We start from the raw sequence: 26,626 nt of genomic DNA, 5'->3' as shown, positions 1-26,626 counted from the left end.
GGCCTTGACAGTGAACATTTTCTCGTCAGAAAAGATGATTTCACCAACATCCATTGGCTCTTTCCAATTTCTTTTATTTCTGCAATACCGTGAGTTATTGTCTGCTCGTCATCTTCAAGAAGGACAATTAGAGATCTTCTTTAACAATGGTTTTAATGCTTTGTTCGTCAATGTCTAAGCTCCTAGCCATTTCCCTCATGCTTCTCTTGGGGTTCCTCCTTATCCGCTCCCTAATGACCATAAGGCCACCATTCGCCCATGTATGGAGTATTGCTGTCACATCTGGGCTGGTGCATCTGCTACTAGTCTCTCGCTCCTTGACAAGGTTCAAAACAGAGTCGCTAACCTGATAGGCCCTGAACTGGCATCTAAGCTTCAGCCTCTGTCCCATCGACGAAATGTTGCATCCCTCTGCCTTTTCTACAAGTATTTTAGTGGTGAATGCTCTGACGAACTGCAATCACTTGTGCCTCCACGACGTGAGCACCCTCGACAAACCCGACAAGCTGCTAAATCCCACCCCCACACTGTAGAGATCCCTAGATGTAAAAGATCTTTTTACTCCAATAGTTTCTTCCCCAGAACCGCTAGACTCTGGAATTCCATTCTAGGTCCCTGCTTCCCCAACAGTACTGACGTGCAGAAGTTCAAGTGTAACGTGAACCGACATCTTGCTGCCCAAATCCCTACATAGTACCCCAGTAGTTGTTGCTCCTGATAGTAGCCCCCTACACCAAAGTGGCAATTTGCCTTGTTTGGGGTGAAAATGTAATAAAAAAAATAAATAAAAAAAATAAAATAATTTAAGATGATGTACAAGCAGTTTGGAGTCGTCACGCATCTTGATCTGTTGTCCCAAGTTCTTTGTAGCGCTAACCGCATCCCGAACTGTCGATTTTGAGGCTTTTAAGAGCTTGACAATCTCTAGATTTTTCTTTCCCACACTATATAGTTGGATAATAGCTTTACGTTGATTCATGTCTACAAAACTGAAATCAAATTTAGGAAAATTTGGAGCTGAAACATAAAAATATCAATATATCTGCAAAGACAATGAGCCAAAAATAAACAAATTTAGAAAATAAATAATAACTTAATTTAATTTTGAAAATTCGATCGAGGACTTTCTCTGCACCCTGTATTTATTGCCGATGGATGTGTATAAAGCCTTTATAACTCATGTCATCATTATCATCATCGGCATTTTGAACCAAGGTTGTTATCGTCTGTTAAATGCAATCACTTGGACACCTGTTTTTTTATATAAAAAAAGTTTATTATAATTAAAGACCATCACAGATAGACAGGTTTCCCATCTCGCTGCATCAGCCACCCACGCATGCTGTTCCCCTTTGTTTGAGAGAACTGCTAAACACTCGAAATCTCGCCGCTAATAGGAAATGAGAGAACTTCTGACAGAAATCATGTGATTTGCAACTGGTGCCAATCTCTGACTTTTTGACCTCTAAACTTTTCCATTTAAGTACGGCTCCTTTTTTTTAAGAATTTTTCCTTAAACCAAGTCAGATATGATGAAAAAAACTTATGCTTCGCCAGTGTTCTTACTAATATATAAAATCATAAAATTACATTAGTAATTCAATTTTTCATATGTAGGTTATTATTCTAATGATATATATATAAAAAAAAAACTACTGTTGACTTTTTATTTAGAGTGGAGGATTTCTTCCCAAATTCATTTCAGATGGTGGAGTTTGTATGCATTGTTATTTGCTTTCTATTTTTTTTAATACCTTTTTAAAAATTTTAATAAGATAATTAGCGACTGAACTATTGCAAGTTGAACAAATATGCAGGTCGTTTCTGATCGAATAAAAAAAATACCAACCATTGACTTTGCTCTTTTTTTTTCTTTAATTTTTTTGCTTTGATTATTGGAAGATAGAAGGAAGGTAGAGTGACACTAGGGTTTTTTAAGACCAAAGATGTTAATGGAAGTGAAAGAAAGAAAGAAAACATTTCACACTTGAACCTAAAGGAAAAAAAAAAGAGTGGAGAATTTCTTTCCAAATTCATTTCAAACAGTTGGGTTTTCTGTTTTACTATTTGCTTTCTTACTTCCCCTCATCACTTGAAATGATTTCGTCAAGAGGCTAAAAAGGGTATTTTTCTTTTACTTGCTAAACTTTGAATGACGAAATGGATATGTAGTTATTTACTGTATATTTTGGTGTATAAGACGACTCTTAAAGTTAAAAAAAATCATCTTTAAAAACCAATATTTCATAAGATACCGAGTGTTGCAATCTCTAGCCTAGGTTAAGCAAACATGGTTTCGTGATTTAGCAGTCGTCTTATACAACCGATATATATTATAAATTTATGAAAATTTGCTCCAATTCTGTACCTCGTCTTATCTGACGGTTGCCTTATACGTCAAAATATACAGTATATAAAAATATACAGATAAATACACATTGATCCTTATTATACACTCGAGGATATTTACCCCATGAATTATGATGAAAATAAAGTGAAAAAGTGATTGTATATAATTTTGTTTCGTGCAGAAATTCCTTCATGTCATTTCTTTAATGGGTTACACAAGTTTAGGTTTTAGTATTTTACACAAGTCATAAAGTCAAACATTTTTTTTTTTTTTAAACAAAATATAAACAATTGCGATAAACCAAGTGTTTTATGTAGAAGAGTAGAAAGTGGAGGTTGGGTTTACTTTTGGCAGCCTCATAACTATCGCTTCCTTTATTTTGTCTTTTGCTTCTCACATTCCATGAGTGTATATTTCTGACAAAGAGGTAAGAATTGCGGTTTTCTAAGTCGGAATCTGTTCATCTAATATTTTTCATTGGTTAGTTTTTCAAATTGAAGTAGTATGTATATATATATATATATATATATATATATATATATATATATATTAGTTCTTTACATCAAGTAGCTTCATGTCTTGTCTGATTCGATTTCCATAAAAAAGTTTGTGAAATGCTGCTCTAGAATATGTAATTGCTGGATCATTGTTTTAAACAGATTTGTATATTGAGTTTAGGCAATTTAACGTAATTTTGTGTTTGTCTATTTCATCCGTCAGGCAACGAGTGTATGCAGGTAAACACAACATGAGTGTTATGAGTGACATTCTCCAACACCCTGATCCGAACACAGAAATCCTTCCAGACAGAAGAAGCATTTCACAGCCCATAAATGCCGGCCGACATGTGCAACCAACCAGGAGGCAAAAAACTAAGGAAAGTTTCCCTTCTCAAAAGACAATTGCTTTTTCACCAACATCGTACACCTGCCCACCAGAATTGTGCCCTCACACTTTCTCTTTTAACTCTCGCTTTGTTTGTTCCAAGTGCTAATAAAAAAAAAATTCTATCTTTATATAAAGTTAGGTATGTGTATATGTTTATAGTTTTGTGCGTATGTATGTGTGTGTTATATAAACTTTGAAGCTAATTCACCAATCATCATGAATTTTAAAAGATAGCTTATAGGTGAGATGGTGAATAATGTGGACTATATTTAGTTTAATTTAGTTTTGTGCAAAAAAGACAAAAGGGAGCCGGAAGTCTTATTGAAAATTACGATATTTCAGATTTTTATAAAATTTCAATCATAGGGAGAAGATAGTAGTTGATAATATTCAAACTTTCAGTTTCTTTGACGTATTTAGGGATTAGATTGAGAGGTGTAATTTGGACAAAACCTTCCATGTGAAAATCAAAATATTTCAAGTTTGGATTAAAATTTGATCCATGCTTATAAGACACTAATTAAGCAAGAATCCATGAATTTCTATTTCGTCATAAAATTCTTTAAGCTTAGAGATCAAATTTTAGACATTATTCTAGAATCAAAATAAATTAATGGATTTGGGTCAAAACTGAAATAAAGATTATAGCCATTAAATCATTGATACAGAACAGAAAATACAATCTGTACAATATAATTAAAAAAACAATTAAAAAACAAAAGAAAATACAATCTGTACAATATAATTAAAAACAAAAGAAAAAAAAAGTCCTGAAGATGAATATTTTATTATTCGAAAATTTGAAAAAAAAAATTCAATTTCAATTTTTAATAAATTTCAATATTTATTGAAAATAATTTCACACTCGTCTGGTCTTTCTAACAGTTAAACAATTAAAGAGTTTTTTTTTTATCATCAGCTATATTTCTCTTCAATGCAAGATTGTTTGGATCTTTGATAAATGTTTATATGCTTGTTTGAGATAAACTTTGAAACTAATTAACTGATCATTATAAATTCTGAGACACAAGTACTAGGACTAGAAGTTAAGTAATTTGTCTATATTTAAGTTGATTTACTTTTATTCAAAGCGTGTTGGAAGCTCTTTGAAATTCAGAGGCCTCCAATTTTTATGAAATTTTAGTCCTAGATATGAGAGATCAATTAATAAATATTCATAAAGTTTCAGTTGGGGGGGGGGAGAATCTTAAAGGGTTGTTAAAATGTATAATATAGATATAACCTCTTCCTCATTTTTAAATTATAATATTTCAGATTTGCATGAAATTTAATCCATACTTATAAGGCATCAATTAAGAAGAAATTCTTTGAATTTCAATTTTTTCATAAGACATTTTAAGCTTTAAGATCCAAATTTGAAATATTATTCTAGAATGAAAATCATTTAATAGATTTTTATGAAAATTGAAATAAGGATTCTAGACATAAGGTTTGTATGTATTGTGAGAATTTTATCCCTTAAAGAAAGTGCAGTTTTCACATAAGAGAAAAATCGATCCAAGATAAGTGCTGAAAGTTGAATCGAGGAAAAGACCTTTTCTATATAAATGAGGTGCCTTCAGTAAGTTTCCAGATTTTTTGGGTATTTTTCTTGATATTTTTTTTGTTATTATTATTTTTAATTGCGTTTTCATGCTAAACAGTGCTACTTTAATGTAGGGAACTACCATCTGGGACATAAATTGCAGAGACACTATGTAGGGAGTTGAGCAGCAAGATGTCTGCTTACATTACATTTGAACTTCTGCATATCAGTGCAGTCAGGGAAGCAGGAACCCAGAAGGGAATTCCAAAGTCTAGCACTTCTGGGGAAGAAACTGTTAGAGAAGAAGGCTTTCTGGAAATCTCTACTGTGTAGGGTGGGATTTTGCTGCTCGTCAGGTTTGTCAGGAGTATTTACATCAAAGCGGTACAAGGGATTGTAGCTCGCTGGAGCAGCTTCCATTAAAATACTTGTAAAACAGGCAGACGGATGCAACATTTCATCGATGGGACAGAGGTTAAAAACTAGCTGTCAGTTTGGGACCTATTAGGTTGGTGACTCTCTTTTGAACCCTGTCCAGGAGTGAGAGACTAGTAGCCAATGCACCTACCCTAATGTGACAACAATACTCCATACATGAGCAAATGGTGGCCTTATAGAGGTACAGGATACTTTCAGACGTAAGTAACTTTCTAGCACGGTAGGGAGAGCCCATCTTCCTCACAGCAGCCACAGCAATGCCCTCAATGTATCTCTTCCAGCTCATGCTATTGGTAAACATTAAGTTAAAGAGTTTGAACAAAGTACTTTCAGCTACTGTATCATTAGCTATTGGTGGTTGAGAAGGTTTCTTGTAATTATTAAAGGAAACAAACTTAGTCTTGGCAGCATTGAATGTTACCATCCATTTTTGTCCTCATTCCACTACAGACTGGAAGTCTTCGTCTAGGGTTTCCGCCATTGCCTTGGGTGTGGGTTCATCTGTTTTCCTCTCGTGCCTGTTATAGTGTGGTGTCGTCAGCAAATATCCCCGTCTCAGAGACAGTACACACATGAAACTCTAGTCCCCTTTGAAGTAATCTCAATGCACTTGCACCATTCCAACAACTTCTAAAAGTCCTTGTCACAGCCTCTTTCATCGATTCAATTATCTCATAACAATAGCCTCTTAGGTTTTCCTTGAGCTAAGGGAATAACCAAAAGTCACAGCAAGGTCTGGACTATAGGGAGGATGAAGAACTGTCTTGATGCTCATCTTGGTCAAATAGTCTGTGACAAGGATGGAGTTGTGGACTGGTGCATTGACCTGATGGAAATGTCACTGACTCAATTTGAAGAATGCTGGCCTCTTCCGATGGAATCTCTTTTTGAACTCCCTTAAAACTTCAACATAGTATTCCTTATTAACTGTCTGTCCAGTGAGAACCCAGTGCGTGTAAATTTTTCCAGTGCTATAAAAAAAAAAAGGGATCATCGTAAGTGGATTTGTTCTGTCTAGCCTTCTTGGGTCTGGGAGAGCCTGCATGCTTCCACTGAGAACTCTGTTTCTTGGTCTCTGGGTCATAACAATAGATCCAGCTTTCATCGCAGGTCACCAGAACATCAAGAACTTAGAGAGCTGAATCGATCAGTTCGACCATCTCCTGGTTGTCATGACGTCTTTCTTTTTGATCTTCTCTGAGCATCCATGGAACAAACTTTGCAAAAATCTTCTGCATCTTTAGTTCCTCACGAATAATTGTGTGTACAATTCCCACACTGACATCAACTTGTGCACTTATTGTCTCTATAGACACACGACAGTTTTTATCCATGAAATTCTTCATTTGGCCAATTAACTTTGGTTTTCTGACTTCCTTACTCCTCCCACACCTCTCATCATTCTTCAGACTCCCTGCCTTCCTTGAATCTCTTATGCCCTCCAAAACTGATGCTTAATTCATGAAAACGCAGTCTGAAGTATTCCATACGTTTCTGTAACATTTTTTCCAAGTTTAAAACAGAATTTTATTGCATATCATTCTTCTAAAGTGTCCTTATGTCCAGATTGCATTTTTGAAATTCACCAGCTTTGACAATCAGGCTTTAGTAGGGTGTATTCCGATTCCTGTTCATTTGAACCTGGAATCAGAAAAATCGGTCAGTCATTCCAAAAGATGTATGGTAATAACATACTGCATCTTCACGAGTCCATGAAAATTTTAAATGCCTGTACAGAAGAGGTCTGGAAATTTATTTATGTAATTGAAGAATTTTGTTTTGAAAACAAATAATGGTAAAAGATACATATACAAGATGAGTTTCCAAAATTATTCATCCATGGAACTTATCTTATTTGAATAAGTTTATACAATTCAGGTCTTGTACAGTTGTTTGGTATCAATCAAAGGAGAAGAATTAACAGTACTTATACATATGAGTTTTTATTTCAGGTGTTTTTATCCTTATGCTAACACTAATGAAAAATGGTTAACTCATTTCTAACCTCCATCATTTAGTCAAAAGTTAGAAAGGTAGTATCCCTATCGGCCTTTATTTATTTATTTTTTTTAGATACAGTGGACATTTAAAATATGCACCTTTTCTAATTGAAACGGAATTCCTGCCTGCTAATATTGTAGCGTTTGTTGCTCATGATGTCACTGGGAATAATGACTTGTAATTGAAAACAGTGTATTTTTTTTTTTTAAATAAATTTGCAACTGTTAAATTTGTGCAAAAAGTCTCTCGCAATTGTAACAGTCACATGTTTTAATGTTTTGGTGAGACCATCACCAGAGTAAGTGATAATCCAAACTTTCAAGAACTCTTAACATCAAACACAAACATGTGAACACACATTATCCAGTGTAGCAGCAAGTCCTGGGAGCATCAACTTGAAAAAACAGTTGGAAATGACTTATATACCATACATTACGACCATGTAATCCCTACAGCCACCTACTCTGAAAATGCTGCTGTCAAACCTGACATAGTTATATGGAATAAGTCAGAAAGAGTGGAAACCTTGCTTGAAGTAAGTGTCCCTAATGATGGAGGTTTGAACAGAGTTGAAAGAGAGAAACAGACCATATATCAAGGTCTTACGTTTGATATGAAAAGAAACTGGAATCTTAGGGAGATATCAATCATACCAGTAATCATAGGTGCCACAGGGCTTATAAAGAAGAACCTGAAGTCCTACCTAACTAATATTCCTGGTGAACCAAGTGCAAGAGATATCCAGACAATTGCACTTAAGGGAACAGCAAGAATACTAAAAAGAGCTCTCGGTTGGTTTCAATAAAAAGCAGGGGAATGTTGGCAGCTGGTTTGGCTGCCCTATACTTAGCATTACAATTTTCAAAGAAAGAAAATTACCCCCCCCCCCAAAAAAAAACAAAGTACAATAACAGAATTACTGGTAGGTTAAGAGAGGGCAAGCGGGGGATGAATGCAAATACAGATACGGAGAAAATGTGTCAATGGTGACATTATTGATGTTGTTCAAGAATGTTGTTAGCTTAGTTATACGATTGGGGCACATGCTGAGGGAAATGCTAGTGTGATTGTAAGAGGTAGAAGTGGGTGGAGCAATTTCAGAGAAACGCTGCCATTATTAATCAACAGAGCACCACCATTGTTTGCCAAGGGAATAGTTTATCAAGAATGCATATGCAGTGTGATAATGTATGGAAATGAAATCTGGGTAGTGAAGGTTGAAGACATGCATTGCATGGAAAGAAATAGTCTGAGAATGGTACGATGGATGTTTAAAGATGGGCTCAGATTTAATGAGGAAGATTAAATCTAGATAGTTTAGAGAGATGGGTGCAGAAAAACATGCTTCGATGGTTAGGCCTCATTGAAAGAATAGATGAGAGCTCCATCAGATAATGGAGTTGACACACAGATTAAGACAAAGGAAAATATTGGAGGAAGTGATAAAGATGGACTTGAGTGAAAGAGGTATAAACAAAGAGCTGAGTAGAGATGGACTAACTCTGAAGTCAATTACAAAAATCTGTTTAGCACATGCCACTATGTAAAACGGACATGAAACTGAGTGACTAAACTATGATGCGTGTTGATCTAGTCGAGGAAACAGGAGTAGGAAGGGAATTCCAAAGGCAAGCAGTGTGATATTTTTCTTGTTTAATTAAAGATAAGTTTCTTTACTTCTGTATTATCTGTACTTACGCCCTCTCAACGTAAATGCCCCTGACCAACTTGACAATCAACAAAATCACACCCATTCACTGTAAAGGTCCCAGATGACAGAAAGTTTGCTACTCTAATAGTTTCTTTCCTCCAACCTTTGGAATTCCTTTCCTGGTACCTATTTTCTCCGTGTGTAACAATATGCAGATTCAAATTTGAAAATTCTTCAAATGTGAAATATCTGTTATGACATTCTTTTTACATGACTGAATATAAGACTCTTTACTGTGATATCATTATCATTATCATTATCATTACAATTATCATTATCATTATCATTACAATTATCATTATCATTATCATTATCATGTTACAAAACTTGGAAATAGGTTAAGTGTGACTCCTTTTGTTAGCTTGGGAATATGTTAAGTGCTAGAGGGTTGCAAGTTTAGTTCTACCATTAGGATAAAATCGTCATAAGGTAAGTTATGTGAAGTGTTGCCAGCCCTTACATTTCAAGCTATTTCTTTTACTATCATGGGAGAGTATATAGTGGTTGTATTAGGCATGTGATGCTGTATGAAGATGAGCGCTGGGCTCCTACCCAGTCTTCAACACAATAACAGAGCAATGATCAGATTGATATGCAGTGTTGGATCATACCATGCAAATCAACTCTGATATCTTATTGGCTAAATGTATAAAGATTAGTAACAGCAACTGCGATACACTACAAAATCATGACTCAAAATCAACAATGTATGGTTGAAATTGCATACAACCATTGCCGTTTTTTGTGATCCATGGATCAGTGATCGACTCAAGTTCGAGATTTACAGGACTATAGTACAACCTGTTGTCTTTTTATGGCTCCAAATGCTGGCCATCTATGAAGGAAGCAGAAAGAAGACTATTAGTCATGTGGACAGAGATCATACCTTCAATCTGATCAAATATCTACTAACATTATTAGCAATCGTCTCCTAAATAAAATAGCATAATTTAAATACAACTGGAAAATACGGGTGACAAATACTATCTATAAAGGAAGAACAACTGCTATAGTCAAGTTTCATGTTTCACAATACTCAGTGGTATTATTTAAAGGGCTGATCATTTAGAACGAAGGTAAATAGTAACCCACCCGTGGATATAAATTCTTGCATCTTTAGCTAGTTTTAACAATGCAAACTATCCCTCACACTCCATGAAGGACGGTATGTTAGACGATAAGGTTCGTTTTTTTTTTTTAAAACAAAAATATTGGATGAATTTGTATAATTTTTGGTGTACTGTCTTTTTTTTTTTTTTTTTTTTTTTTTTTTCATGACATATAAGTAAACTTTTTGTGTTATTTTGTATGGTTTTCTTTTTACAATCATTTTTTAATATTGGAGTAAAACTGGAGAATCACCCAAATTTAATTCTCATTTTGTCCTGAGAGCAATTAACCCGTGTCTGGTAGTAATGAAAAATGATTGCAAATTCAGATCTATTGCAGAAGATAAAGTATCAGGCAATTGCAAAGAGGATTTCACTATCTATTGATTTATAAATGTGGATAAAATCATCTTAAAAGATTCACGCTTCATATTTTCATGAAATGATTTAACAAACCTTGAATTCTGTCATCTTCCCTGTATTTAAAAACCTGAACATGAATATTATGTTTCTGAATTTTTTGAGATATGGACTGATAATTTGTATTATTTTATTTGGATTATTAAGATTATTATTCTCATCTTGATTGTTATTTTCATGATGTTCTGACCGATGTAACCTCCAACCTTTTCAGGTGAATCTTGTCGAACTTGAGAATTATCCTGTTGAACTCAGGAATTTGTACTGAATTTCAAACAAAACTCTCACTTAATCCATGGTAATAACATATTCTTGTTCGGTCAGCCATCACCCGGTAGCAGTTTTAAGTAATTTGCAATTGTATTCTTAGTATCACCTACACTGAAGATTCAACCTTCAACCCCCAGAATAGTTTCACTTAAAACTGAATTTTAATTAGTAAATTCATATTAGAATTGTCTACTAGGATCTGTGGCATAACAAATAAAATACTAATTGAAATTCAGTTTTAAGAAAAACTCTTCTAGATGTTGAAGGTTAAATCCGCAGTGCAAGTGATGCTATGAATACAATTGCAAGTTAATTAAGAGGTCTACCCGGTCATGGTTGAGGAAACATGGATTCTTGAAATTCCGAATAGTTTCCTCAAGTCTGACAGGAAGATTCTAGAGTACGACAAGAAAAATCTGGACATAGATGATGAAAAAGAAATATATATTATGATATTCCCTTTTGTTGTGGAGCCACCTCTTATGAACTAAATGAATTAAAGGCTATGAATATATGTGCATAGTGTATAATATGATAATTTCTACATAGAGTTGCCAGTTGAGGATATGTCTTTAACGATCAGTCTAGCACAGGATGGATTATTGGGGCATCTTTTGGCCCTGTTCTGTCAGACTGAGATATTTATTTTAAGTAGTCCTAGGAGGTCCACTCATTCTCTGTCAGAAGTAGTTGATTTGTAGCTGATCGTTTGAGGCATCCTTACAAGTGAATGCCGATGGGGCTGCTCAGGAATATTTTTGTGGGACCAAAGTGAAATATCTCGTGTGTGCTCCACCTTCTGGCCTTATACCCCATCTTCGTGCAGTGGAATGGAGGTTAAATATCTCATTCTTTCTACTTTCGATTTCTGTAACATTTTTTGAAAATGGAAGATGCATAATTCCAATTCCTTTTCCGTCATACCATCTATTGCTAGGTTGCAGAAGAGCGCAAAATAAATAAATATCCGCCTTTGATGGGTAGATATGTTTTTGTTTCCATAGAGACGTCAGGCGCCCCAGGTTTGGGAGACAGCTGTTTTGCTAAACCTGCTCAGTCAGAAGTGATGATAGCAAAGAGACTGGTTGGTTATTCCAGAAGATCGGCCTTGCCGTATTCCACAGGGAAATTACTTCTTTATAAATTTGTTAGCTATTTATGGTAAAACATGAAAAAAAGTAAAGCGTGTTATCTGCCCCTGCGATCACTACTACTTAAATAAATGTAAATAACAATTGATTACAAATTTTCTCGGGTTTCAATGATGAGTGAACTTTCTAGATATTTGTAAGTAAAATTTGTTTTCACTTTTAAGGTAGTTTAAAACTGTGCAACGAAAATTTCAGACAAAATGGAAGATTTACTATGCCGAATAGTGGATAATAAAATTATAAGGAAACAAAAACATACTAAAATCGAGCCAATATGTTTTGATTGATTCACATGATTATAATCGTTTGGTGTAAAATGATTAAGGTCATATGAATCGAACGAAATGTATTGGTTTAGTGATATGTTTGTGGCCTTTTTTGTTATTAGTGTGTTGTCATTCTTATCCACTATTCTGTATGCATATGACTATAAGAATCTATCTCATAAACCATAGGAAGAGTTTGTGAACAAACAAATAAGATGGTAGAAACTACAATTTTCGGACAATACATATTTAAATATAATATATCATTCAGTTTTGTAAAAAAAAAAAAGAAAAAAGAAAAGCAGAACAATTTTTCCCCATTTTCATGTTGCTTTACAAAGATTAAGATCAAAATATAGTGATAGTAAACCTTATGTCTAGAATCCTTATTCTGGATTTGATCAAAATTCATTACATAATTTTGACAACAGAGAATGTCTAAAATTTAAGGCTTAAGCTTAAGGAAACTTATATGCAATCATGTCCATTTTATACCCTTTAAAACACTTTTAAATACTCTAAAGAAACTGAAATTTGAGGCGTATTTATTAACTAATGTCTAATATTCAATGTTAAAATTTCACAACAATAAAAAAATATTTGAATTTTCAAAAAGAGTTTCTAATCCCTTTCTATTCTATTTTATATTAAACTAAATATAGACCAAATTTGGACTCCTTAAGTTTAGTAGCTGTGTTCCAAATTTTAATTCGAGAAACTGTTTAAAATTTAAGATTTAAGCTTAAAGGGTCTTAAGTGAACAACCAAACAGAAATGAACTAAAACTTTATATGTAGATATTCTCTACGCTATTGCTGTTCTTAATCCGAATTGGCGACTTTGTTTACAAATATGTATTACTCCATTATCAAAAAAGAAAGAAATCAAATCAATTAGTTAATGGGTCAAGTTACTAAGTTTCACTAAGTTTTGGATTTGTTAAGCACTTCTAACCTGATCCAATTGTGTCAGACATTCCTTAGCAAAAGTGAAAAGACCAACACAAACAATGGATTGTGAACATGACACCTTGTATATGATCTGACATTTTTTCGTCAAATGGATAAGAATTAAAACTTTGAAAGTGTTCTTATGCAGACGGAATGCGGGTACCAACAAAAAGGAATGTGAAGAAGAATTTTTTTTTTCTGGTTTTCTTACAGCAATACAATTTAAACAAGTTAGTTGGTCGGTGGGTTTTATGGCATCTCAACCTTCGCTGCGCCATTTTATGCTAAAATCGTAAATACATTTTGTATACGATTGGTTTATACATTAATTTTTGTAGGTGTATATATTGCGCTACTACTACTACTACTACTACTAATAATAATAATAATAATAATAATAATACTAATAATAATACATTATCATCATGATCATCTCTCACTTCCCTAATTTTGTCCATATTTATTTAGTCCACATATTCCATGTGTGATGTTTCTGACAAAGAAGAAAGAATTGCAATTTTTTGGGTCAGAATCTATTCCATCTAATCGTTGGCTAGTTTTTTTTATATTGAAGTAGTATTTTTTAGCTCCTTACATCAAGTGGTTTCATGCCTTGTCTAAAGTAATTTCTATAAAAAAATATATATCATTGGTTTAACATCCATTTTTACATGGTGGCATGTGTTGACTTGTAAAAATTGACTTCCAAACTACTTTATCTCTGGCCAAGTCTTTATTCATCCCACTTTCTCTCAAATCCGTCCTTATCACTTCCTCCCAGGTTTTCATTGATCTTCCCCTGTGAACTGTCCCTGTTCATCTAACTGTTCTACATCTACTAACACAAGATATCTTATCCAATCTTTCATGACATCAGAGTCTTCTGTTATGTGCACTTCTCTTTATACTGTCCTAAAAATGATAGATTTGTGATACTATAAGCCCCATCTCTCAACCCGGGTGTTCAGGGATGGGGGGGGCTGGAAAGAAAAGGAAATATTAATAAAAAAAAAGAGGAAGTGGGGTTATCGAAGAAGACAAAGGAAGGCTAAGGTGCTGTTGTAATTAGGATGCGAAAGATGATGGCATTATTTTAGATGCGGTTGTAATTAAAGGATGACAAAGGACCTGAGATTTATTTAGGATTGGTAAGGAGTTTTATGACGGTAGGGAGCGATTTAAGGAGTCTAGTGTTTTGTTGACGATGGTTAGGAGTTCAGTTTATGACAGTATGGTTCATGAGAATTCAGTTGGAGTTTAGACACAGTTGAAGAGCTTGTGGCTCAGAGCAGATGGGGAAATGAATTGATCAACTGACAGACGGATGGACACAACCTTGGCATGGTCAGAAATGTCACATATGCACCCAGAGTCCAACTAATTTTATACGGAATGTGTTGGAATTTGTGTTTCCTTTTGTTTAGCTTGTTTAATTTTAACTTTACACTTGTGGACCCATGTGCACTCTCTAGGCAACTTCCAATGCATAAAAGACGATGGCACAACCAGACGACGAATGAAGAGAAGACCGTGCCACACAATTTTGAGGGTACCTATTTACTATGCCTCTCCACGGAACAGAGTTAGACACCAGGGTCGTTTTTTAACGTGGAGAAAAGGTACAAAAATAAAAATTGTCTCAGTCGTGAAGGATTTCTCCTCCACTGAAAGAGAACAAGAAATAGAAGTGCAGCATCTGAAGAACAGATACTACACTAGGGTAGCGAATTATTGATGAGGACCACATAGCATCACAGGTTCTATTTATCTATATCTATATTGGATCCTGAAAAATGCTACAAGTCTGGGTTAGAGTGAGCGTGGTAATGGTGATAAGTAAGGCGTGTCCATATTCCTCAAAGCTCCAAAATTAGGGGATCGTCACAAAATTCAGTTTGTCTCATATCCAGGATAATTTTTTATTATTTTTGTTGGGGAAGAACCTTCAGTGGTTGATAAGGTTGGAAAATAGGGAAGGGAGAAATAGAAAGTTACATGATTTTCCAGAAAAGCTAAAAATGTAAAACAAATTGTGCAAAGGAATAAATACACAATAAATAATTGTTATCAAAGGCAAACTAAATTGCTCTTCTACCTACTTGGATATTGTTTTGTGTGTTTTAACTTATTTTTAAGTGTTTGTAATTGAAAAATAAAGGTAATGTCAAGTTAGAATGAAAAACAAAATCGTGGTTAAATTCGAACCATAGTTGAGGTTTGATAATTACCTCCAAATCGAAAATTATGCAAAATACTGGTAGAACATTACATTTTTGCACGATTGTGACATTTATTGTTTCTAATCACGAAAAGTTAGAAAAGTCTGAGAAAGATGGATTTTGTAGTGATAGGATAGAACCGAAACGAACACCTTGCTTGAAAGTGACAGAGTGTCATGTCACGGATCAATTCTATTTAACACATAGATGGAACCCTGGCAGGTACTATCACTTCGAATCAGAATGGATCTAAGAATAATAATAATTTAGGGGTAACTCCATACTCGCCAAAGCTTCCATATAAGATGGGGGGGGGGCACCACCAGATGTAATAAGGTCATTACCAGGATTTCAAACCGCAAGAAATTCTTAACAACTTTAGTCAGTTCAATACAAACTAATCTAAACAAATAAATGCAATAAACACGAGTTGGGCTCATTTTTCGCACAAGATTATCTTATGGTAAGATGGGGGGGGGGGGTAAGTATTTTCATATCCTGCTTATTTTATTTACCTCTTGTCTATGAGGTTTGACACGATGTCATGTGTGGGCTTGATGAAAGTGTTTCTGTAGAAGGAATTGGATTTGAACTTGGCACACTCAAGTTAACCACTTAGTCACTGTTATCATGATTCAGTTGTGCTCTAAACAAAAACAATAATTTCGAACGTGCCTCAGTCATATCAAAAAGAACTTACTGTTGATTTTATATGCCGGACCTTTCTGCTTGTCTGGTAATAAAACTTCTCAAATGCACTAGTGACGTTAGGCTCCTTCTTTCATCAGATTTTTTTGATTATCAATACTTATCGAAGACGTTCTGATAAAAAAAAACTATCTAAGAACACTGCCAAATACATAAAATACATTTATGTGAAATTTAATACAAATCGGTCCAGCCGTTTTGGAGTCCATAGGGAATACGTGCGCGCACGCACACACACACACACACACACACACACACACAAAGTTCCTTTTATAAAATGCTAGATATATAAATAGATAGATACACTAAACCTGAATTAATCAACGTTTGTTTCCCCAAGTCTTTTATTCTATATATTTTAACCACATAAAATACACACATATACGGGATCATTATGTTGACACATCTGTTTTTGTTGGATCACCAAAGTTAAGTGATGTTGAGTCAGTCCAGTACCAGATGGGTGATCATTTCATTTAGAAATACTAGGTGCTCTATGTAAACAGATAAGCTGGCATGTATAATACCTCGAGGAGATGATCATCCCAGCCTTCCTCAGTTCCAGGTCATCCTTGAGCAAAGTGTAGCATCTGTAAAAAACAAACAATATAGAAAGGAGCCCATTCTCCCTGTATGGTAATATTATAATGATGGTTTCACAAACAAGAACACTTGCTTCCAATTTATCATTAACCAGCAACCGTCATAAGAATGTTCATGACAGTGTGCAGTCGGATTTTTTTTTTTTTTTTTACACGGTGGTCACCACTTATCAGGGCCCGGAAGCCACTCAGGGATAAGGGTTATTGCTAGTACAGTACGTTAGTGTGGAGATTTGAAAGTGTTTACTTAAGGGGGCAGTTCATTAGGAATTTGTTAACGTTGGATTTGAAGACATCCAAGTTGTAGTCAGGTGGGAAGCAGGCAGACGGAACAGAGTTCCACAGGCGTGCAGTTCTAAGAAAGAAGCTTTGTTCATGGAATCCACGTTTTGATTTAGGCACAGATAAAGAGTGGGGGAAATTTTTCACAGTGGATTCAGCTAGATGGGTGTTTTTCGTGAAAGATTGGCGACGGGGGACCAGAGATTGGAGTTCAGACGAGCACTTGCCATGGAAATAACAATAAAACAAGGATAAGCTCGCAACGTCTCTTCTGTGGGAGAGAGGTTGCAGGGTAGAGAAAAGGGCATCTCCCACTAAGCCACAAAGTCTATTTTGTACTCTGCCAAGGCAGGATAGGCTGTTTTTAGCAGCTCCTGCCCAGATATGGCAACAGTATTCCATCCTTGGACGTACTTGGATTTTATATAGACAGAGAATTGCATCAGTAGTGAGATATCTTCTGGAGCGGTAGAAGGATCCCACCATCTTTCCAGCGACCTTGGCAACAGACTTGATGTACATGTTCCATTTCAGATCAGGAGTAAAGGTCAAACCCAGAAGCTTATCAAAACACGGGGCCTCTCCCAGACGAGAGCCATCCATCCCAATTGATGCCAGATGGGGATCAGAGCGTTGATGATGTAAGGATAGGAGTTTGGTTTTAGATGCATTAAAGGTAACCAGATTTAATCAGAGATAGCAAAACATGAAAATTAATAAAATACATGCTAAGATATTCCTTTGTTTCGGTATTTTGTTATGTTTGAAAAAAATCTATTTCTTGCATCCTTTGTTTCAGCTCGTTTGACTCATTAATCTAGTGGTCTTCATCAATTTGCTGCTTTAATACCTCGTTGTAATACAGCTTCCTATTCCAATAACTTCTTTCCAAAAACTGCAGACTTGTCGTACTTTCTTCCCACTGACTGTTTTTCTCCTACCTATAGCTTTGGTCTTTTCAAGACTAAGGTCAATAAGCATCTCCTTTCTTTGCAATCATTTATTTTTCGTTATTGTTACATCAAGCGGCTTCATGCCTTGTCTAGTGTGATTTCCATAAAAATCTGTTTGTCATGATACCATCCTTCTAAGCATTACCCCTTATTTTTTGTGGAGGGTGAAATAGTGTAGCATTTGTAATGTAGTCATCATTTCATCTTCGCATCGATTTATTTCTCCTTTCTTTGTGAAGGTGACACAGTGCAGTATCCGTTCTGCTGTCATGATACAATACTTCCAGGCATTACTGCTTTCATTTCTTTTAGTGGGGAGGGGGATAATGTAGCGTCTGTCCATGTGTCATGCAACCAACCTCTCAGACATTACTATTTCCTTTTTAAGAGTAATGTAGTATCTGTTCTGTTGCCATGAGACCATTTATCCCGATACTACCTTCCTCTTTTTTTTTTGGGGGGGGGGGGTAGGGTAGCATGTGTCAAATTGTCACAATTTTCTGTTCAATGCTGCCATATATGGGCTGATGCATCAACCACTAGTTTCTTTCTCTACTGACAAGGTAAAAAAAAAAGTATCTCCAATTTAATAGGTTTCACACTGTCAAACAAGCTCCAACCCCTGTCCCATCGCTGCAATGTTGCATCCCTGTGCTTGTTTTACAAGTACTTTAATTGAATGTGCTCTGAAAAATTATAGTACTCGTGCCCTCTTGAAGTAAATACCCCGGATTAGCCTGATAAACAGAAATGCCTTCCTTGTAGAAACCTACCTTATGCCAGGGAGCCTTTTACTCTAATAGTTCCTTCCTTCCTGCTAGACTTTGAAATTCTCTTTGTTTCCTACTTTCCCGACTGTAAGTTTAAAGGTAATGTGAACAAACATCTCGCTGCTCAACTCCTTACTTAGAATATCTGTGCATGGTTTCTAATTCACTGTGTAGCCTCTTAATGTTTCAGCAGCAATTTGTCTTGTTTGGGGTGAATATGAATTTTAAAAAATCGGTCAATGTGCACTGGTTGTCCGACTTCCAAAGGGTGCTTATTCCGAAAGCCGTTCTTAATATGGGGAGGTTGAGGGTGGGGTTATTCCGAAAGTCATTTTTTTATTTTCAACCTCTTCGTAAACAACTTCTTAAAGTGCATCAAAAAATCTTACATTGTATGTGACCTGGGGTTGGGGTATATCTTTGCTAGTAGAAACATAATGGAGGGTTTTCTTGTTAACAATGATAAAGTAAAACGTGTTTTTGCCTTTGGCATTTTTCACTGTTGAAAAGAACACGTTTGATTTTCATCTTTCTGTATAGAAAGAAACACTTCTAACTGTTGTGTCTCTGCTTGTCTCTTATATAAAGGAAAATTGCAATTCTGTGTATGTGTGTGTGTACGCCCAGCTAATAGTCAATAATCAACAGGACACACGTACAAAACATACATCATCGGGTTCAGTGTGACCTCAAACTAGTTATGGTAAAAAAAAAAATAATTCAAATTAGTGCTGGGAATGAAGGGAACTTTTTTCATTCTTACTGGAAGTTGTTTAAAAAACAACCCTGAAAAATAGGTCAAATAGCCAGCCTTTCTTTCTTTTTCTTTCTCTTTATTACATTTGACTAGGTAAGAGAAAGTAAAAGAGAGAGATAGACAGAGAAATGCGAGAAATACAAAAGGAGGAAGTGAGAAAGAGCAGCAGAGTTAGAAATGGGAGAGATACAAAAAGAGAGATAGACGAAGAGGTAAAGTAAGTGTTGTGTTGGTGAAAGTTTCAAATTCCTCGTCGCCAGTGTTGTGACCTTGCATGGTAGCAATAATCAAGACGAACAAAGTCATATAATTAGCCAAAAGTGTATTAACAAAAGTATGTTACAGAAATACACGTCATGATTCTGGGGGCCACAAATCACTACCCAATAATATTTATAGTCTCTGAATAAGTCCATTATGCTTGAAATAGGTATATCAGCATATGTCATAACAGTGAGAAATGCGAGAAATACATAAAGAGAGGAAGAGGTAGAAAGATAGAGAGAGAGAGAGAGAGAGAGAGAGAGAGAGAGAGAGAGAGAGAGAGAAGAGGAGTAGAGTTTGAAATGAGAGAGATACAAAGAGAGAAGGAGAGGGAGGGATAGAAAAAAGAGATAGGAAGAGAGAGAGAGAAGAAGGAAAATAGAGAGGATTTTAAAAGAAATATGAAACATACACATTTTTAGCTCTTCTATTTGGTTATTCATGCCTCCAGGCAATGCCAGATAATCCTGCTAGTGTATATATATATTTTTTTCAATGCCACCCGTCCCCTTAATTACGAAAAGACTATAAAAAAAATAATTCGTCATACTTTTCATCTACTGTTGCTATTCTACCGCTTTGTCGTGGACATAAAAGAATCTGCCTGGAAACAGATAGAACCCCCCGTCTATTAAAATAAAGAGACATAAATAATTGTTCTGACGACCTTTTTGGGCCGGCACATGGGATAGGAGTTTTCCGTCCCCAAGGTCAGAAGTGATTGGCATTAATGCCATGAAAACAATGGTAATCATAGCCAAAGGAACTAATGAGTCTGTTTTAGAAATATAGGTTAGATGAACGCTCACAGGATATGAAATGGTATTTATGGAGAAAATCGGGTCGGTAAGTGAAAAGGGGGTGGAAAGGAGACACAGGGAGCAGTTCCGTTTTTTATGGAGAGGGGGGATCTTTTCTTGGAATCGGATTAATTTAAGTTTAGCAGAGTAAAACAAAAGAAATTTTATTTCTAAACTTATTATCCAAATTCGTCTACACTGTTGCTACCAAATCAGACGGTCTGAAGACACCAGCTTCCTAACTGCACCAAACATTGATGTTATAGTTTTTATTTTCCTTTCCTTTGCAAAACTCAATCATGTTCTTAAAGTCATAAACAACAATCCCCCCCAAAAAACGCAATGAATACATATTTGAAAACATAAATAACTTGAAACATATATCCTACGCAGACCATTATTCATACTAGACCATCACTGCTACAAACCTAAAGTACTGACTGTAGGTGTGCTGTGTGAGTTATGGACGAAAGAGAGGTTATGATATCTTAAGAGTATGTAACTGTATAACGTTTCTGAATTTTTTAAATGAGAATTGATTTTTCATATTACAGTATAACTCCTATAATTTGAACATCCACTTCGTTCAAGTTAGAGGATGCTGTTCAAGTTTCGTGATAAAAAAATGTGCTGCAGTTAACTTTAATTTTCTCAGAATTAAAAAATAGTAAATGAAATTCATTGCTATATGATACTTCAAGTATATATTAAGTTGAGTTTACGATATATTGCAAGTAAGAATTGCTAAATATTATTACCAGGAACAAAAACATTGAAAATAAATTAAATCTACTCTTACTTGTTAGATATTTATTACCTAAGTTATCATCTACAGAAATCATACATTTATGTAAAAAATATATATTTTTTTTTTTTTTTTTTTTTTTTTTTTAAATTTATTCATTGAATGAGTCTCATTGCAGTTTCTATTTTCATCGATTGAGCTCTCGGGCGCTGGCATTGTATTCCGTAAGCGATCGCGAAAATCTACAATTACTTGGTTCTGTAGCTTCTTTATGATTATATCTCTTTGGAGTGACATTGCTTGCACAATATAGCTGTCACTAAAGTAAGGACTTTTTTCTAGAAATTTTATAACCGTCTCCATAGACTTTTCTGCATCATCCCATGATATTGCTTCATCAGAGTGTTCTTGGTTATTTACATTAGGGTCAAGAGAATGGGAGCTATCGTTATTTTCATCACCATTACTGCCTTCAGGATATTGGTCAGTAATTTCCTCATCTTGTTGCACCCATATTTCAACATCATTTGCATTAAGGGATTTAAGAACAGGGTGGTTGGTCGGTAACCGTTTGGTTTAAAAAAGTTTTTATAGACCCATTGTGATGGGTTGTTTTACACTATTTTAAATATAGCAATCTGAAAAAATTTTTTACAGTTAGTGTAAATTAATTATCAATAGCTAATCTACATGCATTACATAGTAATAATATTAACATTTCTGCACAATATCTGACTACACCATGTAAACAGTTTTACTGCAACTCCGCATCAAATATGCTAATACAATTTCAATGACGAGACAGTTCAAGTTTAGAGAAAGTCCAGGTTTAGAAAAAGTCCAAATGAGAGGAAGTCCAACTTTAAAGGAACTTCAAATTAAAGGAGTTTTACTGTATTTAGATTCTTCAGACTGCTGTTCCTAAGTGTTATTTTCACAACGTTTTGGTCGATGTAACCTCCAACCGTCTTCAGGTGTATCTTGTCGAACTTGGGAATGTTTCTCCCAAACTCGGGAATCAGGACGGAATTTTGAAAAGAACCCTTTATTTACTTCACAGGGATAGCATGCTCTTGTTCTGTCAGCCATGATTGGATAAGGGACTTAAATGATTTGCAATTGTTATTTTGTCCGTTACCCACACTGAGGAGAATATCACTTTACAATTGATTTCTTTTAAGTACTCGAACCACTGCGCCACGGGTCCTTGTGAACAATTCTAGTATGAATTTTAGAAGCCTTAAACCTATTTTATTTCTAGTTGTAAATATCACAATTTATTACTAAATATTATTACTAATTATTATTACTATATATATATATATATATATATATATATATATATATATAAAGTTATGAAAATATATATGGCAAATATTGTAAAATACTGAAAATTGATGCATAAAATTATATCTTCTTAAATTAATTTATGCGATTAAATTAATTAGTAATATATATATATATATATATATATATATATATATATATTTATATATTTATATATTAGTAATCTCGCGTAACCAACGCACTGTTCCCGACATTTCAAAAATACAACTACTGAGAGACAACGTGCGGATCTTACTACTAACTTTTCTTCCTCCAACTTTACAACATGGTAAGAAAGAAAAAGAAAAAAGAAAGAAACAAACAAAATACTGAGGATGGAGTTTAACTCTGAAATATATTTAACTTATAAATTTCAAGCAAGTAAAACATTTGTTTATTTTCGTAATATTGCGTTGTAATTTGGTTTTCAAGCGCACCCGATGCATATTTTATTTTATTCAAATGAAACCAATGCTTCTATAACAGAACTCACATCCCTTATATATATATATATATATATATATATATATATATATATATATATATATATATATATTAATGAAAATAAAGGGATGTAGTGTTTTCCTGATATACACAATGGTAAACTTCAAACTAATATAAATAACAGTATTTATATATAGAAAATGTAATCCCAACCGAATTAAAAAAGCTCAATATGCAATTGAGATAGAGCATATTATAAGCTTATTATTATTAACTAGCAAATTCTAGCATTGCTACAAATATAATTTGCTGATTTCTTTGTGTCCTCTGGGGAGAAGAATATTAATAGCATTCTTTGAAACTCCGCGGAATAAGGACTTTGTAAATTGTTTTTTGGAGTATTCAGTCGAACAATAAATTTTGATTGTAAAGTTCAACTTACAGCTTACAGTTATAATTTTCTTATATATATATGTATATACAAATATATATACATATATATATATATATATATATATATATATATAAAACGAAGAAGTAAAAATTAACTTTACAAGTCAAAAGCTTCTGTAAAGTTAAAGTGGGTATAAATATTAATATTTATAAAGTAATCCCAATCCCCAAAAAGAGATAGAGCTTTTCATAAAAGAACACAATTTAAGATTATAAATTCTAATTCACAAGATTTACAAGAATTTATTGTTCAACGGAATAGTGACAGCAAACTAATTTTCTAATGTAAAATAAGGCAACATATAAATACGGCAATTTAGAATTATTTAGTCTCTATTAAACTTCGTAAACTACTTAATCACCAATTTCAAATAACTCAACATCTCACATACATCGATAAGCTTACTTTCTGAGAAATCAACCCTTAATTCTTCCTTTACAGTTTAATTTCTTGATTCTTTACTTATCCATATGGTGACAATCGCCCATTGAATTTCTTTAAACCTCTACCCTCCTTTAATATCTGCATATTTAATTATAATCTTAAAATAATTTTCTACATTTTCCCAAATAGTCTAAATAAGATTTAATATATAAATCTATACTTTCTAATAATATGATTTATTTAAAATAATCTATATATTATAACTACCGATAACATGCAATTTCAATTTATGCCAGTATCAGCAAAGTCATAGCTTCACTATTATAATTATTTGCTAATATCTTTCTTCTGATGAAAAGGATGCATTCTTAGAAAATCTTAATCTTTCTCTTTTCAGTATCCTGTCGAACAATAAATTATTGTAAAATATAATTTACAGCCTTAAATTGTGGTCTTATATATATATATATATATATATATATATTAGTGAATCAATGACAAAAGTCTATATTCAAAAGTTCATGATGTTGATCATCTTATAATTTATTTACAATTCTTGACAGTATCTGTTTCGTGTCACAAAAGCAGTCACTTAATTATTATACATATATACACATATATATATATACATATATATATATATATATATATATATATATATATATATATACATGTACTATTATTATACATTTATATATATATATATGTATGTGTATATATATGTATATATATGTGTATATATATGTGTGTATATATATGTGTATATATATGTATATATATGTATGTATATATATATGTATTTATATGTATACATATATATGCATATATATATGTATATATATACATGTATGTATATGTATATATATGTATATTTATATATGTGTATATATATGTATATGTATATATATATGTATATATGGACATGTATATATATTTATATATATATATATGTATATGTATGTATATATGTATATGTATATATGTAGATATATATGTATATGTATATATATGTAGATATATATGTATATGTATATATATGTATATATATACATATATAAGTATATATATGTGTATATATATGTATATATACATATATATGTATATATATGTATATATATATGCATATATATATGCATATATATATACATATATGTGTATATATGTATATATGTATTTATATATGTATATATATATTTATATATGTGTATATATGTATATATATATATATATATATATATATATATATATATATATATATATATATAATCCAAATGAGATGAAAGACCCACAGAAACATCATCCAATTTTAAGCTTTGATATTCATGTCTGTTCCCTGATTTGCTATAAGCATACTTCTTTGAGGTGTCTGCCCTTTTTTGCTTTGTTGCTATATATATATATAATTATTTTTTTTACTATAATAATTAAATCATTAAATAAATATAAATATATATATATATATATATATATATATATATATATATGTATGTATATATATTTGGCGATTAACTTACTACCTAGCTCTACCTACGTATTGAGCACTGTTGAAGTAAGTACTTAAAGTTTACACATAAATTTATACTTTCGTGTATTAATTTATGTGATTAAATGAAGTAATTATATATATATACATATACATATATATATATATATATATATATATATATATATATATAAATATATATAGGCATGTTAGCCCTTCATCCCATCCAGTTATCTCCAAATTGAGTTAATTGGAGCGCGTGGCGAATTTAACGATTTCTTCACCACGGATCCTGTCATCTCGCATCTGCCCATCTTGATGGTTGATGTCAGAATAAGCTTTCTTTTTTTTTAATATTTCTATCCTATGTGCATCGTTTGTGCGCCAATTTTATTTCAACTTATTTCCCTTACCACTCTCTTTAGTTTTAGGGAATATGGAGTGGGCAAGGGGATGAAGAAATGTGTGACATGATGAGGTGTATGAAGAGACTGTTTGTCTATGCCATTTCCGTTATGAACGTGTACACGTCATGAATTCATTGCTTTTCCCCCTGCTCGAATAAAATCTAATCAAGGAATTGGGGGAATTTTTGTCATCACACATTTTGACTGATTCTCGTAATGGTATCACTGTAACACTAAAGAGAAGCCACATCAGACCTGTAGGGTTGATGTGACGTTTCTTTTGGTTAAAAGTAATTTTTTTGTTCCCGGACGATGATCGGGTGTTGAAGGAATAAAAATTATTATTAATTTTTTTTTGTCAATAAATTCTGAGCTAAGTTTGTTGCTGAGATGGCGGCGGCAAAAGTGCCTTTGTAGCGAGAGGTTAAATCACAAAATCTTCAAAAGCAAAAAAGAATGCATAACATATTTTAGCCAAAATACACAGGCGTTTGATCTGAAATGGCCGAAATCATAGTTTTGCAGGAGCCGAAGGGTTGGGGATTTCACACCCGCAATTGGCAAAACTATGAGCCAAGGTTGATCTGTGAGTTTGACAAGTTAAAAAAAAGTCGGGTTGTTTTTGATCTGAGAGAAACACTCGCAGTGACTCAGCATTATGTTTTAGAACAAAGAATAGGAAAAAAATGAATTGTCTGAAATTTCAAAACAATAATATGACGTATCGAGAATTGTCATTTGGTGAATCAGGTCGAACGAAAATTGAAGTTATGAAATATTTTTGCTCGGATGGGAAAATGTGTTGTCCGATAAGTTCAAAGCGACAAATGCATTCTTGGTCTTTTGACGTAAACAAAATTTCTGATATAATGGAATGGCCGACAACCAGAACTTAATTCAAAGATAAACTAAATTTCCTTTGAATTAT

The 26,626-nt window shown here is 33.5% G+C and overlaps 1 protein-coding gene across 6 annotated transcripts in view; it reads left to right on the top strand.

The window, feature by feature from the left end:
* LOC145249606 (uncharacterized) overlaps positions 1-3,376 on the top strand; it is a 127,859-nt gene extending 124,483 nt beyond the window's left edge. For all 6 annotated transcript variants that reach the window (XM_080111317.1, XM_080111319.1, XM_080111321.1 and 3 more), the window contains one exon: positions 3,071-3,376. In XM_080111317.1, coding sequence (XP_079967443.1) covers positions 3,071-3,344 — 274 coding nt within the window. In that variant the 3' untranslated portion in view covers positions 3,345-3,376. The remainder of the gene's footprint in view (positions 1-3,070) is intronic.
* Positions 3,377-26,626: the final 23,250 nt, after the last annotated feature.

Source organism: Euprymna scolopes, chromosome 28 (genome assembly GCF_053919585.1).
Source record: "Euprymna scolopes isolate OS-2025 chromosome 28, ASM5391958v1, whole genome shotgun sequence".
Lineage (NCBI taxonomy): Eukaryota > Metazoa > Mollusca > Cephalopoda > Sepiida > Sepiolidae > Euprymna > Euprymna scolopes.
This window is presented reverse-complemented; position numbering and strand designations above follow the sequence as displayed.